Here is a 14,622-nt window from a genome sequence, read left to right as displayed (position 1 = left end):
CTGGCCGCCATTGCAGTCGCCCGGATGGACGATGGCTGCGCCTTGACCTGACGTTTGAGCATGTCTCGTGCTGGGCGGTGCGAAGGGATGGGCTCTTTCTAGAAGCCCTGGCTTCCATTGAATTTAGGGTTCCTTATGTTTTTCTAGCCAGAGGGCTAGCTTCTATTGCGGAATTTCTTGTACAAGGTTTTTGGGTCTCTCTGTGAATCCCTGAATTATATATGGAATTGAATGAGAAGATCGAATTCACTAATTTGGGAGCTTTGACAACCTTGCTGGGATATGTTTAATTTCAGAGCAAAGTCCAGTCACATGTCTATCCCAGCAGGTGTTTTCTACTGTGGCTTCTCTTGGATAAGATACTTGCCTAAAAGGAGTAGCGCAGGTCTTTTGGGGTTGGGGGTGGGGACGGTTTAAGAATGAATGAAGTATTGCAGGGTGTGTTGGCCCGTTGGTGGAGAAAAGATGGGAAGAAGAAAAGGAGCCACAGGATAGTTGGGATATGGAGTGGAGTGGAAAGAGCTGAGTGGTGGAGGCACTTGGGGCCTGGGGTAGAACATTCTGGCATAATCTGTGGCAAGGACTTACTGAGACCACAGCCACCGAGTAGGTTCTTGGAAAGTCGATGGCGTGCCCAAAGGGAAGGAGGAGCGGAAGAAGGGAAATGGTGCTAGCAGACCCGACTTCAGACCTGCCACGACCTCTCTGTCGAGAAGAGTTTTCTGGGGCCGTGCTCCTCCACGGGAAGGAGCAGGTGCAGGTTCCCCGTGTGGCTTTTCCGGGATGACGCTCTGCGAGCATGGACGTGGATCTCTAGGTGGTTGGCAGCAGTGGGTTTTACGTTCAGAGACCACTTTGGAAAATACTTGTTTTGTATTTTATCCTTCAAGAAATGCTCTGGCGTTGAGCGCCTTTGTTTATCAGGAGGGTCTCTGCCACCGTAAGAAAGAGTCTACAGCAACACCTCTCCTCTGCGAGAGGGATCTCATTTCCCAAAACAGTCCTTGTGCTGATGGGTAGCCGCTGCTGTCAGAGGAGGACTCGATTTATTTTGGTTTGTGTCTCACCCCACGGGCTGGATTGTGCACTAACATTTCTCTTTCATTTTACCCCATTTTAATTTCCTTACTGCTGTTCACATTAAACGGATTGGATCAAGGTGCTTCTCTCTCTCCTCTTCTGATCCCCAAGGCAGTTTGTGACACAGTTACTGTCAACGTTGTCCCCATTGTTTTTAGGTCTTCGATGGATGCGTTTAAGTTCTTCAAAGCCCTGGATGCAGAGCATTTCATAGGGAGCTGGTCTCCCCACTTTCCTGCTCAGTAGAGGTCATCTTTCAAGCTCTGGAGGAGCCTTTTCTTAGGGCTCTTGCCTTTATTCTGAGTTGGCCTCACGCTAAGGACCACAAGGCTAGTCTGTTGTGGGATGTCAGGGCATCTTTACGTTTAGTTGTTGATCAAGAGTTACTGAAGACGATGCAGCAGTGAGCACAGCCAAGCGTGAAGGTTATCTTCTGGCGGGTCTCTCTGCAGCCTTTGGGGGCAACGCGGCTCCTTGTTTAATTGGCCAGTCAGCTGTCATATTCCTCACCAGCAGTAAAGCAAGACGAGAGCACAGGGACCCCCCCTTCTTCTTCGTCTGAACTCGTGCTGGACATGCGCACGACTCTTGTCTCTTTCCTTCTGTACCTTTCCATCCACGTTGTCCACAGTCATCATCACCCTGTTCCAGTGGCAGATCCCAAACCTGTTGAGTAACAGGAACTGGGTTTTGCATGCACTCTGTCCTCTAACCTGGTCAGTCCCTAAAATACGCGGTGGCTCCCTCCCCTTTCTCAGCAAAGGTCACGGAGACTCCGAGAAGCGGTTGACTTGCCTCAGGTCCCACATGGAATGACTTGGAGATTGGAGGCTCTTTGGTATAAAGCCAGTCTAGAAGTGCCTGGCATCTCCGGCACCAGCGAATGTGGTGGCATGTGTTGGCGTTCGTAGGACAGACAGACTGAAAACGGATCTGGTCAGTATTCCGTGATAAGGTTTATATGTCACATCCCACCATATGGGAGATGTGCACACTTGCCCCCGGATGGGTCTGCCGGCCCCGAGAGCTGTCCCATCATGCTGTTCCACCATAGTTTGTAGAAAATGCACCTGGCCCTGTCTCAGCTGTGTGCTGTCCTGTGACCTCCCAGGTACGGCCCTGTCACCCTCGCTCTGGGAAATCCCCTCGGCCGCCAACCTCAGCCACACTTTTCCCCTGAGGACTGCTGACCAGGAGCGCCCAGCCTTATTTTCTTCCTTTCTGTTTTCTCTCCTCTTTGATTCTGATCCGCCAGCCATCTGGCCTGGGATCCTGTTTCCTTTCCTTCCCTGGGGCCCTTCCCTGTCCCGTTATCTTCCCCTATGACCCTGACCTCCTGGGCTTCTGCGGGCCCCTGCCTCCCCTCCTTCTCCCAGGGCATGACTTGGAGAGGAAGGAGCATCACTCTGGGAGCTGGGTGATGGACTCAGTCCCCTGCTCGGCCTCACTTTTCATTCCCCCGGTAGCTGAGAGGTGGGCTCCTCTTATTTCCTCATTTTTACCAGGTTGCATCTCAAGACCCAAATGCTAGTCTAGGTCCCAGGAATTGTAGGGAAACTAGATTGACCCTGTGGAGCTCCCTAAATTCAGGAATCACAGCAATTTAGGTTTTTAAGTTAACATAAACATTGTTAAGAAACTTTTTAACCGAGACTCAGGATAAAGGGGGAGAGAGCAAATATAAAGGTACATACAGACAATACATTACCATTTTCATGTGTTAATTTTTATTTATAACACCAGAGAAAATGAAGTCCCAGCAGCTTGCCCGTAGGCAGATTAGAAGAGAAACAAAAAGGAAACAAGTTACCTGTCATGTTGCCAGACATAAATAATGGGTTTGTTACCCTTTCGATATTTTTCTGTGTGTGCTCAGATATGTATAATCTATATATGAGTGTGGTTTTTGTATTATTTTGTTTTGTTTTTTAAGTGCGGAGCCTGATGCGGGGCTCGAACACACAACCCTGAGATCATGACCTGAGCCGAGCTAAGAGTCGGACACTTAACCGACTAAGCCACCCAGGCAGGCGCCCCTCTACGAGTGTGTTTTTAGACAGTATTGTGTTTGCCTTCTACTTTCTAGCATGCCCGGGGATGGCCTCCATCAGGGCGGATCTGATGTAGAAGTCATCACGTCTGTCCCCCACCAGCCCGTCCGCATCGTGTCCGCATCGTGACAGTGGCAGCCATGCACTCACGTGGGAAATCCTACTGGTGTCAGATCACCCGACTGCGTCCTTGGCACCCTCCTGCTGCCTGGGCCGTCCCACCACACGCCCTCTTAGGATGTGGCATCCCTGCCCTTCCTTGCTCTCAGGCCAGACCTCCTGGTTTCATTCTTGAGATCTGGGGCGTGTTAATCCCTCCTGTCCTGGCCACCTCTGTTGCTGCCCTCGGTCTCCCACTGTCCTCTCTCAGCCAGGCTGGGCAGGAGCCTCCTGCCGGTCGCTCTGCCACTTGTCAGCTCGGCAGAACACATGCGTCACGCTCAGAGTAGGTTGGCGGATGTCCCTCCGCAGAGCGTGAAGCTTGAAGGCCAGGATGCTGGGGGTGACCAGGGAGATCCTACTGGATCCCCCATCGCCGAGCACTCTGCTCCCCACCCCTGCTGCTCAGCAGACCCCCGCACATGCTAGCCTCTGTCTGGAATCTTCCCCCGGTGAAACCCTCGCTCAGTTCTGCCATTCAGTGCCTATCTAACACGCTCTGTATTTACTTACTTATCTTGATGATTGTCTGCCTCCTCCTTCCAGAATACAAGCACCACAAGGCAGGCTCTGTGACCATTGTGTTCACTGCTGTATTCCCAGCGCCCACAGTAATGCCTAGCGCATATCTTCTTACTACGTGAATAAAGAAGTCCTGATGGCAGCTAGCCTCTCTTGAGTGTTACACTATGCTACTAACTGGGCCTAAAATTCAGTAAGTGTTATAGCCACTGCTGCTGATATATATGCTTATTATGGTTTTAGAAAGTCTCTGTGGAAATGAGACGGTGTCACTTTCAGGGTTAATCCGTTAGCCCCAGAGCAAACAGTCGCTGTTCAGTTCCACTAGCCGTAAGTGAACCAGCCCCTTCTGAGAAGGGGATTCACGGTGGTAAGTTTTGACGAAGAAAAGGTCTGGGTGTACATATACGTATATGCATCATGTGTGTATACATACAGCTCTTTATGTAAAATTGGGTGTACCGTGTATTATTTGCATTATGTATATACATACAGATATCTGCATGTGCTGTATGTATATAGCACACATGAGTTTATATGCACATGTATATACATACACACGTGTTCATTTTTGTTAATAGCCTGAAATAGTAACAAGATGCAACTCATTCTGTTTTCTACGTCTGTATGTAGCAGTTTCGTAGTTTCTGAAAGCCACTTGACTTTAATTCTTCGTAACTGTTTCAAGTAGATCATATTGTTGTTGTCTTTCCTATCTTGGAGAGTAAAATTTGTTCTTGATGTTATGATCTATATTTAATCCAGGAAATGATATATATTTTTTTAAAAAGTGGGTTGACTGGGGACAGTTTTATAAAGTGATCTCTTCTTTTTTTTTTTTTTTTTAAGATTTTATTTATTTATTTGACAGAGAGAGACACAGCGAGAGCAGGAATACAAGCAGGGGGAGTGGGAGAGGGAGAAGCAGGCTTCCCGCAGAGCAGGGAGCCCGACGTGGGGCTCGAGCCCAGGACCCTGGGATCATGACCTGAGCCGAAGGCAGACGCTTAACGACTTGAGCCACCCAGGCGCCCCTAAAGTGATCTGTTCTTTGCAGATTCCCTAAACCAGTGTGGACCATTTCCTGCACTTAATTGATGATTGTGTTATACTGCAGATCTTTTACATGGGGCTTAGAAAGAAAAATCTAAGCCGTTACCTTTTTTCCCCCTTTACCTTGACAAGTTCATTCGTGAAAAGAGCAGCTAATTGAAAGTCTGGACACCAAGGGCCTGTTGTGGTTCTCACTGACTGACTCTGGCCCCAGGCTAGTCCTTAAAACTCTTTACACCCTAATTTTTCCATCTGTAAAATGGGACAATAGTAGATGCTAAGTAGGATCGTGGTTAAAATAATTAGTACCAAAGATGTAAAATCTCTTTGAGTTGGCTTTTTAAAAGGCAAAAAGGCGCTCTGCGTGTACAGACACGTCTGGGCTGGGTCCGGGGGCATGTCTCATTCTTCTGATTCACAGACGGTGCCCTCCGCCCTGTGTAGTGCACCCAGGAAACATTACAAGAGTTCTAGAACCCCCAGGGGAGATGCATGTTCACTCTTTGTTCTGCAACATGTATTCCTTCCCTTTTGTTTATTTCATAAAACCTTTCCTTGGAATCTCCTCTCCTAAAGTACTGAATTAAGCCTGGGTTTTCAGGGCCCTCCACCTGGAGCAGTTGAGACCTGGGTGAGCGCAGAGAGGACATGGGGAAGGAGGACGGAGGACCTGGTCCCCAGATGCCAGGGGTTTGCAGTCCCACTGGGATGAATGCAGCGATCTTAGCAAGTGTTTTAAATTTTACTGTACGTGCCGAAAGGCTGCAGAGCGAGCATCAGTGCAAATTAATTCTGGCCGATCCATGAAAGAGTTTAAAGGAGAAACATTTATGGAAAGAAGCAGGAAGGGCCTGTCGGAGGGAGTCAAGAAGCAATGCTCTGAGGCACAGAACTGCGTGGTGGCGGCCGGCGGTCTGGTACCATCGGGGGGCTCACTGGGACGACAAGATGAGTACGGCGGGGCTGTGTTCACGAGCTTCCTCTGACAGGAGGGATGAGACCCTCTGTTGCTCATGGTGGTACCAGTGGCACAATTAAAAACACCGTAAAGTAGAACCACAGTCCAAAGTGATTTGGAGGATGAAGTGGGTCTGTCCATTTGGGGACATCTGGAAGGCTTCATGTAGAAGTGGTATTTGGGGTGGATAGGGAGGAGTATAGCAGACAGGATCATGGGAGAGGCCAAGGAAAGAGATTTAGGGCAAAAGCAAGAAGCTAGGATTTGAGAGAATAATGAGTGTCTTCTTTTGCCCAGGCCAGTGGGCTTTATGTCTGAAGGTAAGATGGGTGAGGTAGCTGTGTGGTCGGGTTGAGGGGAGTTTGAACTCAGTAGGGCAGTTGTCATAATCCAGAGAATCCAAGGGCTCATAGCAAGGAAGTAAAGGGAGGAGAACAAATTTAAAAACTCTCTGGGGTGAACTTCATCAGAATACGGGCATGGCGTGGGGTGGTGGTGGGAAAGAGATTAAACTAGAAGTCTGAGATAGAACGCAGCAGGGAACTTCAGAGTCCGATCTCTGAGACCTGAGTGACAGGCAGTGTCTTGGGAATCCAGGTCCTACCCAAGGCAGGAGGGACTTCGAAGCGTAGATTCTAAGAGCACCAACAGCACTGGACTGAGCTTCGATCTGGAGGATGTTGCAGAGAGCAGTGGGAGAGGAGGTAGAGAGAGGTGGGCCCGCTCCTCCAGGGCCTCCCGGGCTTGGTAAAGGATTTGGATTCTATTTAAAGTGTATTTGGCGGGACGCATGGGTGGCTTAGTCGTTAAGCATCTGCCTTCGGCTCAGGTCATGATCCCAGAGTCCTGGGATCGAGGCCCGCGTCGGGCTCCCTGCTCAGCAGGAAGCCTGCTTCTCCCTCTCCCACTCCCCCTGCTTGTGTTCCCTCTCTAGCTGTCTCTCTGTCAAATAAATAAATAAAATCTTTTATATAAAAGAAAAGTATTTGGCAACCATTGAAGGGGTTGTTTTTTTTTTTAAGATCTAATTTATTTATTTGATAGAGCATGAGCAGGGGGAGGGGCGGAGGGAGAGGAAGAAGCAGAGTCCCCACTGAGCAGGGCTCATTTTCAGGACCCTGAGATCATGACCTGAGCCAAAGGCAGATGCTTAACCAACTGAGCCAGCCAGGTGCCCCCATTGAAGGGCTTCAAAGGACATAATGTTTGTCTATTTCCAAAAACTGATTCTGGTGGATCCGTGTGGAATGGATTTTAGGGAGGCACAGGTGGGACAGCAGGTGGAAGAAGGAGAAGTCCTGGCGAGATAGAACGCTGAGATGTGGCTACGTAAACATTGGGGCTGTAAGCGTAGCCGGGCACAGTCTGCAAATAGTGATGGAAAGTGGGTGCGTTTCATGTTAGAGATCTAGAAGGATTTGTTTCAGTACTCTCATAGTTAGCACGGTTATTAAAGTATTATCAAAATTCTTAATTTGGGGAGTTCTGGTCCATATGAAATATGACATAAAACACTAACAGTGAAAAGTCTGAGTTAAGTAGTTTTTTGTTTTTTTTTTAAGATTCTATTTATTTATGTGAGAAAGAGAGCACATATGTGAGCAGGGGGCTGCAGAGGGAGAGAGAATCCCAAACAGACTCTGCACTGAGCATGGAGCCTGACACAGGGCTCCATCTCACGACCCTGAGATCATGACCTGAGCTGAAACCAAGAGTCGACGCTTAACTGACTGCACCACCAGGCACCCCTGAGTTAAATAGATTTTTAAACATAAATGTGTTAGGATCTCAGCTCATCTCTAAGCACACACGGTGTCATCTCAGGTAAAATTGGGATTTCTTACACAATCCAACACCATTTCCTGAGTCTTTCTGTGTTGTGTGATATACTTAAATGTCAGCTTGCACTTGGAACCTCAGTTTTCCCATCTGTGAAACAAGGATCACATTGCATTGCAGGTTGCTTTAGGAACTAAATGGCACAGTGCTTGGCATATAGAGAGATTTGGCAAAACCCTATAGCCACTGTTAATAACAGCCTGGAAAAACACCTTGATATCATTTCTTTGATTCATAAGGAAGAGGCGAGGCATCCTTTTGCTGGTGAGGAAGCAAATTTCCAAGGAAATTAATCAAGCTGGCCCAAGTCACCACGTGAGCCTTTGTTAAAGGTAGAGCTAGCACCCGTGTGGTGATGAGCTCCCCGTGCCTAGTCCGCGCCGCGCATCCTGCCATAGCTGGTCCAGGACCTGACTCAGGCCCTGGCTTCTGTGACCGCGCCAGAGCTGTGAGTCTCCCTGACTCTGTTCCCTCTTGTTTGTTGCCTCTGGGTTTGGGATTATTGCTTCCTTCTGTTGCTGTGTGTCAGGGCCTGTTTGTGTCCCAAGGCCAGGAGCTTCCATACAGAGCTTGCAGACCAGATCTGAGCTCTGAGAGAATTGCTGTATGTTTTCTGGCTGTGGATTCGTTGCAAGAGACAACTTGTGGGAAGCCAAAGAACTTTCCAGTACTTCAATTTTACACGGTAGTGTGTTAATGTCTTTCACCACTTCTTTTCTTTAGAATTTTAGACCATTGTGCCAGATGCCAAAAACAATGTACTACTGCTAATTTTGGTGGTATTTAGTCAGGTTTTGAGCACTTTCTCCTTTTTAAATAAGGATGTTAAAAAGTTTAATAAAGTCACCTGTTCTGACCATAATATGCTCTTCTAGCAAGTCTTCAGTAGTTATCTATAAAATAGTAACACTTTTATTCATGTTTCCTTATAATCATTTTTAACAGAGAAGGATTTTCTTTTCTCTCAGGAAAAGTGGTAAGAGCCCATTACCCAAATCCTTGAGAGACAAATAGATAACTGAGGCCAAATGCAAGTGTCCACGAGGTCACGGTCATTAGGCAGTGCAAGCGGCTGGGGAGCAGGCTTCTTTCCAGTGTGAGAGATGACCCCATGTGAAGAGAACACCATTGTGGTTTTAAGAATTACAGCAGCGTCTTATTCTTGGCATTCGCTTAATCTTTCGTAATATCTCATTAACACTTCTGTGGCTTTTTGTTGCCTTGTTACATTTTTAACCACTTCAGACCTTTTTTAAAAAAAAACATGTCTTGAACTTTTATCCCAGTTTTAGTATATGTGCTGCTGGGGTGAGCACACACATCTTGAACTTTTAAACCTCTGAGTAGAGTAAAAATTCTAATGTGTGAAACTCTTTGATGAAGGAAATAAGTGCCGTAAGTGCATACAGTTCTTTGAAATACTTTTATAACCTGCTTTTTAAAGCTTGTGCAAGGAGGTCCTGGTTTAACATTATATATTGAAGCTATTCTAAGATTAATTTTTAAAAGATTAAGTAAATGCCAAAGATTAGATTCTTACAGGCACTTTCAACTTATCACCTTGTTAATATTGATGAAGTCACATAATAAAGTCATTTGACTTTTTCACTTCAAGTCAAAGAGTAATTGTGGCTGAATCTTCAGTGTTTGTTACTTTAAAAATTTTTTTTGTAATCTTAATTGTAATCTCTACCCAAGTGGACTGATAGTGGTGACCTTGTTTGTCTTTCCCCAAAGAGATAAACAGATCTAGATAAACATAACAGCTTTCTGTCTTAGCTCTTTCTTGTGTAGTTCAGGTGAAATTGCAAATAATTTGTTTGTTTGGGCAGGAGGGCTAGAGAGGGCATTTCCTTCTGAAGAAAGATGACCCTTCTATCTCACAATGGAAAATTCACTTTGGTATTTCGAGTATTCTTGGTCAGACATTTATAGGGTTAGTATTATTCTCTAGCATTGTTCCTCTTTATATTGTTTTTCTGTGCTTTTTTTAAAGTTTGTTTTTTTTTTTTTTGAGAGCGCGTGAGTGCAAGATGGGGGAGGATCAGAAGGAGAAGCAGACTCCTCGCTCAGCAGGGAGCCTGATGTGGGGCTCGATCCCAGGACCCTGGGATCCTGACCTGAGCCGGAGGCAGCAGCTTAACTGACTGAGCCACCCAGGAGCCCCTGTTTTATTGTGCTTTTTGTCATACTCAAAATTAAAGGCACATACCTTTACAAGATAGCTGTATGCTGAATAAATTCTTGTCCTCAGAGGTGGCGTGCACAGCTTTACTAAGAGAGTAAAGCTCTGCCTCTGTGGGGAGCAAGTCTGACCCAGTTTCTGAAATCTGGGTGTGCAGGCAACACACCGGGCTCTAGCTATACATCTTAAGTAACCCACCTGAACTGCTACAGTTAAGAATGAAATGCCAGTAGGGTTGTATGCGTTATGAGAAAAAATTTCTTTTTTAAGATTTTATTTATTTATTTGAGACAGAGAATGAGCCAGCATGGGGTGGGGGGAGGGGCAGAGGCAGAGGGAGAAGCAGGCTTCCCGCGGAGCAAGGAGCCCGATATGGGGCTCGATCCCAGGACCCCGGGATCATGACGTGAGCCGAAGGCCCTCGCTTCACCGACTGAGCCACCCAGCCAATAAAAAAGACACGTTACTTTGTTCCTGTTGTCAAAACAAAAAACGCAGATGATACCAGTTCTCTTCCAAAGACACAGTTCAGTAGGAATGTCCATTCTGCATAAGAATAGAACTACGCTATAAATTATAGAGTAAATGTTTAGTATCTGAGAGGAAAGCCTGCCCATTGTTTCTAAGATTTTTTTGTGTATTGAACTCAGGTTGCCCCAGGCCAAGGAAACATTTGAACTCCTCGCAGTTGAGAAAGAGGAGCCCGCAGGACTGTGATTCTGGCCTGTGGAAGAACAGGGTAGGGGTAGAAAGGGAGGGAACATTTTTGTCCAAGGATACAGTATACTAGTACAACTTAATCTAATTAAAGTTAACTGATGTGGAACTTGAGGCTAGGTGAAGTTCCCAAGCTCAATAGACTTGTTCACGTGTGTGTATCAGATAGTTTCATTAGAAGGACTCATCAGCTTGAAATGGAAAAGATTTCTAATTCTTGCTTATTTTGTGACTCATCCACGTAACCTGGACTTTTGAGGTTGGGGCTGTCCATACATGATGTCTAATGTTGTCCTCGGTTTACGGATTCAGAAACTGAGGGTCCTCTGTCAGTGGCCTGTCCCACGGCCACAGAGTTTGTACGTGGAGAGAGGTGGGGGGTCAGATGCTGTCGGCTCTTTTCTTGACATCATACTTTCTCAGAGGGGATCAGCTAGGAGAGTCCGTACAATTGTTCCATGTCCTTGACTCATTCAAGGTCAGAAAACTCGTGAATTCTCACTTTAATGACATTTTCGTATTCGGAGCATCCTCCCCCCCCCCTTTTTTTTTAAAGATTTTATTTATTTGACAGAGAGAGACACAGTGAGAGAGGGAACACAAGCAGTGGGAGTGGGAGAAGGAGAAGCGGGCTTCCCGCCGAGCAGGGAGCCCGATGGGGGGCTCGATCCCAGGACCCTGGGACCATGATCTGAGCCGAAGGCAGACGCTCAACGACTGAGCCACCCAGGTGCCCCAGAGCATCCTCCCTTTTTATGACGGAAAACACACTCTACTCTCTAATTGTTTAAGCACAGGTACGGATGAATCAGAATGGGCCCCACTTACCCGGCAGGTGAACGTCAGCTCAGGTGTAAGGCCTCGGGAAGCCTCGTTAGCAGCAACGGAGAGCCCTTTACCCTCCTTTGGCCAGTTCACATTAAGAGAATCAAAAACCACCACCTCATTCTCAAAATCCTTACGTCAGTCTACTGTAAGCTTTGGTTAGAACATTCTTATTTCAAGGTCTCAAGTAATTTGGGGGTTGGTCACGGGAACCCTCACTGCACATGCAGACTGCCATGACTGAGTGCCCTGTTCTTCCCTTTCTCTAGGTCCATCATCAGCAGGAGGTTCTTCTGCATAGTCGGCACGCTCTACCTTTACCGTTGTATCACGATGTACGTGACCACCCTCCCGGTGCCCGGCATGCATTTCAACTGCTCTCCGAAGGTAAACCTTTGCTCACTGGGATCGCCCTCTTGTCTGTCTGTCGTCTTGCCCGGGGGTCCTCTGACTCAGGCCGGAGGTGGCCGTTGCCTGAGGATATCATCAAAGCCCCACGTCCTTATCTGGGAACGTTACTAAGCAGTACAGCAGGGCGCCCCCCCGCCCCCTTCTCAGAATCCCCAAGCCCGCCAGTGTTCCCCGGCTCGGAGCATACGTGTCTAGTTAGTGTGCTGGAAGCAGTGAGGCTGTGTGTGGGGGTGTAGCTCTCTGGTCTCCTGCCAGAAGTTTAAAATACCATTCACTCCCTTGACACAGATCCAAGAGCTTTCAGATGCTTTTTCCCTCTCTTGGATGGAAAGTGTGGCTTCCAGTGGTATGTTTCCCTTCTTTCTGTTACTCCCTGCAGTGGTGATCTGTAAGGGCAAGAGACACCGTCCCTGTCCCCTTGCACTGTCCGCCCACCCAAGCAGGGTCACTCTTCCCTGGAGGCACATTTTGCCCTGTTGATCTTCCCTAGTAGCACAGAGACCTTTCTTTACAATAAACTCTATTCCTCTCCCATTGGCTCTGTTTTTCCATCAGGTTCACAAAATACTCCTGACCCCCTAACCTTTACCTTACGACGCTTCCACCTAGGGAGACCACTGGGACTTCTGAAATAATTAGCAGAAGATTCAGTTTTTACAATGTTTGCCCGCCACAAAGCTCTAATGCAATAAGAATTAGAAGAGGCTGGCTTCCTTGACTAGGTTGGGAGGATACAGGGGATGCCATGGTGCCCTTGCAATCATTTTTTTGCATCGCACTTGCATCGGTAAAACGCTCATGTGCTTTCGATTCCATCCCCTTTCACTTTTGTTCTTTCCAGAAGAGTCTTCTCTGCTAGAACTGGGAAAGAGAGCAGAAAAAGTCACCAGGGTTTCAAAGTGGTGTCTTCATCATTTGAAATTCTGGACGCTGCTAGGTTACTTGCTTCACCACGTCCCCTTCCTTCTTAGACTGAGGTGTGCACTCAGGAAGGTAGCTGGTTCCCTGCTTCTCTCTGTTTTGGCTTCAGACTCTTCACTGAACTCTGGAGAAGCCACCATAAAGAATGAGTGGTCCCGTCGTCCCTGTCAGCAGCCTCCTACCCCACCCTGCACCTTCCATCTTGTTCCGTCCTCCTCCAGAGAAGCCAGCCTCACAGCTTCTCCAGCCTCTCTGAAAGCTCTCGAGCACTGCCTATGGTTCCTGGGTTAGAGGAAATCTCTTATTATCAGTGAGGGTCCAGTGATGTGGACTCTTGGTGGGAGCCTGGCTTGATCAGCAGTGTGTTCTCAGTAGTAGGCAGACAGTTTAGGATATTTGCCCAAGTTTAGTGGAGCTTCTTAAAGTCTGTGCATGGGGAAATTTATCCACCAGGGAACACGGCATGCCGAGCCAAGCCCGCAGTCATGGATGCGACGTGGAGGGGTTGTGCTGTGTAGATGTTCTCCCTGCTCTGGTCCCACCCGCAGGACCTCTCTCTGCCACTCCATCCAATTGCTGGCAAGCTCGAGCTTGGTTAGCATTGGCGCTCAGAGAGTCTGTCTGAGTCATCAGCAAATTCAGCCAAGGTCCCGTGGCTATAAATAGTTGTGGTTTTTCTTGGTAAAGACAGAGGTCACAGCAGGATCTGTGGGGGGGAAAAAAAAAAAACCCCAGCCCAAATTGCCACTCATATATGGTTTTGCCAGAAATCCCGACTGGGGCCATCCTTCCATGACGGTCATTTGGAAATTGGGATTTTTTTTTTAAGTAAAGGAACACAGGAGGGGATGAAACGTAAGCACAACTTAGCAAAAATAATTAGTTAAGGACTCGTTAAGTCTAATTACTTCTTTTGTAAAACAGGCTCTTGGAGGAAAGGATTCAGAAAACAATTTGCATTCTGAAAATTTTCATACGTTATCGCCCAGAGTAGAGAAGCTCATAATGGAACCTCCGTATACCCAACACCCAGATCCCATAATTATCAAGACTTGGCTGCATTTGCTTCATCACATTTTTTTTTTTTTAAGTATTTTAAAACAAATGTCAGACAATGCCATTTGATGGCTATAGGCTTTAGTATGCATCTGAAAATTTTGGACATTTTATGGCTAACTTTAATGCTGTTGGTATAGTGAACATGATCAATGGTAATTTTTTGGTATTGGCAGTTATCAGTTCATGGAATATCTTCATTGTCTTAAAAATGCCGTTTTTAAAAAATGGTTTGTATAAATTAGGAGCCAACATCTTTACATTTAGTTGCTGTGTCTCTTAAGTCTCTAATTCTAGGCAGTCCTTTCTCCCTTTTTTACCCCCCTGCCATCTGTAACTCGTAGAGATCAGATGGGTTATTCTGTGGAATAGCCCACGTTCTGGATTTATCCGTTTGATTCGTTGTCATGTCGATTAGCCTTTTTCTCTGCTCCATTTCTTTCTCTAAATAGAAGGTGGGCTCTGGAGACTTCATTTAGTTTGGGCAGGAAGACTCCACAGGTAGGATGATTTCTGAAGCTGGACAGAAGAGTCCAGGGAGGCCATGGAGGCTGGTGCTGCCCCTGGCCTGGTGGCCCAAGCCCAAGGAATCCAATGGCTGGTCCAGGCTAGCTCGCCACCCTGGGAGCCGTGTCACTGGGAGAAGGGGCGCCGGAGAGGGGTCCCAGAGGCCAGCATGGCTGCTTACAGTCCAGCCCGGGGCTCTTCGGTCAGGACTGAAAGGATTCTCACTAAGAGTCATCCGGTCTAGTGGCTCCATTTGGGGTCTCCCCAGAGCAGCCTCCCCTGAACCATTGCACAGCGAGAGGGCTTCTCAGCCCTTAGAAATACAGGCCAAGTCATAG

At 47.2% G+C, this 14,622-nt stretch overlaps 1 protein-coding gene across 22 annotated transcripts in view; it reads left to right on the top strand.

Annotated features, from left to right (window-relative positions):
- SGMS1 (sphingomyelin synthase 1) overlaps positions 1–14,622 on the top strand; it is a 265,936-nt gene that overhangs the window by 235,173 nt on the left and 16,141 nt on the right. For all 22 annotated transcript variants that reach the window (XM_064594560.1, XM_064594553.1, XM_064594557.1 and 19 more), the window contains one exon: positions 11,659–11,776. In XM_064594560.1, coding sequence (XP_064450630.1) covers positions 11,659–11,776 — 118 coding nt within the window. The remainder of the gene's footprint in view (positions 1–11,658; positions 11,777–14,622) is intronic.

Source organism: Mirounga angustirostris, unplaced genomic scaffold (genome assembly GCF_029215605.1).
Source record: "Mirounga angustirostris isolate CCGP_5_RB_7025 unplaced genomic scaffold, mMirAng1.0.hap1 SCAF_6, whole genome shotgun sequence".
Classification (NCBI taxonomy): domain Eukaryota; kingdom Metazoa; phylum Chordata; class Mammalia; order Carnivora; family Phocidae; genus Mirounga; species Mirounga angustirostris.
The sequence above is the reverse complement of the archived record's forward strand: the minus strand, read 5'-3'. Positions and strand labels throughout refer to the sequence as shown.